General features: G+C 28.4%; 1 protein-coding gene across 1 annotated transcript; it reads left to right on the top strand.

Annotated features, from left to right (window-relative positions):
• Positions 1–909: 909 nt before the first annotated feature.
• On the top strand, positions 910–2,063 carry LOAG_13058 (hypothetical protein; the record flags this gene model as incomplete). Its single annotated transcript, XM_003148568.1, has 2 exons — positions 910–1,010; positions 1,877–2,063. The coding sequence occupies 2 exons, from the start codon at positions 910–912 to the stop codon at positions 2,061–2,063; spliced, it is 288 nt and encodes a 95-aa protein (XP_003148616.1).
• Positions 2,064–4,330: the final 2,267 nt, after the last annotated feature.

Raw genomic sequence — 4,330 nt, 5'->3', positions numbered from 1 at the left:
TTTTTTTTTTTTTTTGTTCCATCTAAAAATTATTAATTCTTTTCTTCATCTTCAACCATTTTTTTCTTTCTTATAAATATTCCTATCTTTTTTTTTTTTGTTTTGAAATATTCAAATTTTTTTTTTCTTTTACGAAAATATAAAGTTGAAGATAAAAACGAAAATGTCATGCAAATTTACGTGAAAATTTTTATTACTCATTTTATTTCGTTTCAAAAAAAAAAAGCGAATTTAAGATTGAAAAAGGAAAAGAAAAAAGAGTACTAAGTCATTTTTTTTTTTCTAACAAAAGATTAAAAGTATACATTTAAATTTAAATATTTATTTATTAATTGTTATATGTCGATTTACATATTCGTTTGTTATTTTTTTTCTTTATGTGAACATGTACTGTTTGTATACAGTAGTTAAAGCACACGTGCATACGTGTTTTAAACATTTGTCAAGACACGCGTGCGTACGTGTTTTATACATTGCTTAAGATACACGTATGTACGTGTTTGATACATGGATTAGGATAAACGTACATAAATGGTTTCACACATGGGTTAGATTATACGTATATTTTATACATGAGTTACGATACATGTATGTACGTGTTTTAAATGTTGTTAAGATACACGTACGTACATGTTTCATACACGGGTTAAAACATACGTACGTATATGTTTTATACATGGATTAGGATACATGTATGTACGTGTTTTAAACGTAGTTAAGACACACGTGCGTACGTGTTTTATACATATATGAATTTGGATAGGAAAGTTTAGATTGCTAATTGATATTAATATGTGAATGTTTGTGTGTAAAGAATGAAAAATTCAGGTAGATAGATCCCTTTCGGTCTCTTTTTTCTTTTTGTTTTTCTAGAAAGTTCCAGAAATAAATAGCGCGCGCATTGGATGAATGTATTGGTGGCGGTCGTTAAAAGATAGGGGGGCAAATGGTCGTGTCAATCTTGTTTCCGTTGTATCATCATCATCATCTTGGGAAGGAAGATGGATGGGGTATATGGTTGATTGAATGGGGAATGAAAACGGAATGAGTTAGGATAGGTGTAAAAGACGGGGGAAGGGAGAGGGGGGGGGAGGGTAAAACCTTTATGGAAATTCGGGTCGTTGATAGTTAATGGTTTGCTTAGGGTCATAGGGCATAGAGGTTATCTTTTTGTTCAATCAGTTATTTTCATTTATTATTTCTTGACCTCATCTATTCCACATTTTTTTGCTTACTTGACCTTTCCCTCCAATTTCATCAATCTTAACAATCTTCACTCTTATTTATATTCGATTTTGTCGTACTACAGATCTGTGCGAAGCATTCTTGTGTCGTTAATTATAAACAATTTTTATCTACCACTCTTCATAATTTTGCTATTCTTCTAAAAATAAATTGATATTTTTTAAAAAGGAACAAATTTTACAACAACAAAAAGGTATTTTTTCAAAAATTTTTAAATTAAGTTAAATTTTAAATTAAAATTTTTTTTTATTTGATATGTTCCTTCTCTACCCAACTTTTACTTTATATTCCTGTCATTGTTTAGAACTTCATACAATCTTCAATTCAATTCGTGTGATAAAATAACGGATGGCTCTGTATGTATGTTTATATGTATGTGTGTATGTATATATGTATATATGCATGTACGTATGTATACATGTATGTGTGTATGCATATATGTATGTATGTATGCATGCATGCATGCATGTATGTATGTATGTATGTATGAGTGTGTGTATATATGTATGTATGTGTGGAGTCATTTTATCCGTAGGATGAAAAATTTACACTAAACCACTACCGAAACTCCATGTCATCCATTCATGTCATCAGTTGTAACGCTATTAGTCGTCGTCATTTTAAATTTCAGTTTTCTTCGTATTGTTAAATTTGACATTGTCGGTATTCGTTTGTTCTTTCATTTCATTTTAAAAATGAAATTTTTCGAGAAGGCAAACAGTCAAAATTTTTTAACGACAAAAGTCATCTCACTATTTTTCTTCCGGTTGGTATACAAACATATTTCTATTGGATGGCAATCGAGTGAGAAGAAATAATATCACACAAATTATAAGCAAGCATTACTTCGTCTCATTCCTTTTTTTTTTTTTTGTCATCAATACTTTTACATATTTTTTATCGATTGTTTGTTTTATCTTCACCTAAATGACAAAATTGAACAAGTATTTTTGATGAAGAAGACCCAAGAGATATATATATGTATATGTTCTATTTAGTTTGGTTATATAAAAAGAATTGGGTCAATATTTTGGCCAAAAATTCTTTTTTCCTATTTGCAATAAATAGCCAAGCAAATATTTTCATATAAATATGCTAAATATATATGATAATTTTCTTTGGTTTCATTTAAATTTTCCTTAATTCGAATAATTATACCATTGGAAATATTCAAATTTAATCTTTTTTTTTTTTTTGCAGAATTTATTTATCAAATTGCTCCGGAATTTTTTTTCGTTATTTCATTTTATTTTTCAATTTTTTCTTTTTCTTTTTTTTTTTTTTAACAAATCTCATTGATTACTTCAACATTTTTCTTCATTCTAATTTCATTTACCAATGTATTAATCAACCTCTAATAATATCATTAAGTTTCATCCCATCAATTTTAAACTTAACATTGATAATTGTCCTCGAAAATTTTACATTAATATTTTTCAAAAAAATTATTCATACATTTTACTCATTCTAAATCTGTACTCATATTCATCATTTATTACTTATATTCGTACTCATATTCATCATTTATTACTTATATTCGTACTCATATTCATCATTAATTACTTATATTCGTACTCATATTCATCATTTCTATTCATATTAATACTTTTACATATGTTTGATTGAATGATTAATTACATGTTAGGATATATGTAAGAAAAAAAAAATGAATGATTTATGAATGTCAACTGATAACTTGGATGAGTCATCAGTTTTTTTTCTCTACTAAAAAAAAAAACAAATACCTACTGTTGTTGGACAAATTTTCATGTTCATTTTGATGTTGCATGAATTTCATTTTATTTCAACAAATATATGATATTAAAATTGAAAAAATTTTGCTTTGCATAATCAAAATGATGAAGAAACGAGAGATGATGTCATCGTTATATAATTTTCATTCAATCGATTTGAGAGATGACATTGCACAGTTAAGCTTTATTGGCTTTTTTCATATCATAACTTCACATCTTTAAGAATTGGGCCTAATGCTCGATAGCTTCATATGCTCTCTTGGCTTGGCTTGGCTTACCACTTCTCATTGTTCCCATTCATTCTCCATTAACTCTCCTTCACTTACATCCCTACTTTTTCATTTTTAAATCTATCGATTTACTCTTCAGACCGTGTGAACTTGCATATATGCGTGTGTGTATGTGTGTGTGTGTGTGTACGTCTGTGTGTGTGTGTACGTGTGTGTGTGTGTCTACGCACATACGAAATTATTCCAGCTGTCGCTTTATCATTTTCTGGGCCAGTTCAAGACTTTGCTTACATATACATATGCATGCATGTCTGTATGTGTGTATGTGTGTGTGTGTGTGTGTATGTGTGTGCGATGTGTGTGTGTGTGTGTATGTGTGTGTTAGGAACACGAATTTTCAAGTCAGTAAAGCTTTAGTTTAAAGAACTGCTGCTGTCTAACTTCGTCATTCTTCTAAGGCTTCAGACATATTTTCTTAAGGATAAAAGAAGCTTACGGTTGAATCCTGCTTGTGATACACGGTACCCCGAATATATTCATTTCTGGTAAATTTCTTAACCTTATTTTATCACATACGTACATTCACATACACACATACACGTATGTACCACATACACACATACACATAGACATGCACACATGTATGCATACAGAAAACTATGTCCATATTTAATTTTACAAAAAAAGAAATTAAGCTGAGGGATTTTATTTACCGTACCAAATAAATTGTAGTAATTTGTCCTTCAATTTTTGATTTTGCCCTATATCAATCATTAACAAAATTTGACCGATACCATTCATTAACGAAACCTTCGAAACCTTTTTGAATGTTACGAAAGAAAAGACAAAAAAAAAAAGAAGGAGAAAATATATGGCGAAAATTGAGCAAAAATAGACGAAAGTAAGAATGAAAGAAATTAATTTTAGTAAGAAATATTACAACTTAATTAGCATTAATTTACTATTTTATTTTATCACTAAAAGTATGAATGAAATTTAAAAAAAAAAATTAAAGAACTATTTTAATTGATTTGACGAATTATTAACAATTTTAATTTAATTATTTGTTTACTTTTTATTTGTCNTTTAAATTTCATTCAT

The sequence above is a fragment of the Loa loa genome (assembly GCF_000183805.2).
Source record: "Loa loa unplaced genomic scaffold supercont3.395, whole genome shotgun sequence".
NCBI lineage: Eukaryota > Metazoa > Nematoda > Chromadorea > Rhabditida > Onchocercidae > Loa > Loa loa.
This window is presented reverse-complemented; position numbering and strand designations above follow the sequence as displayed.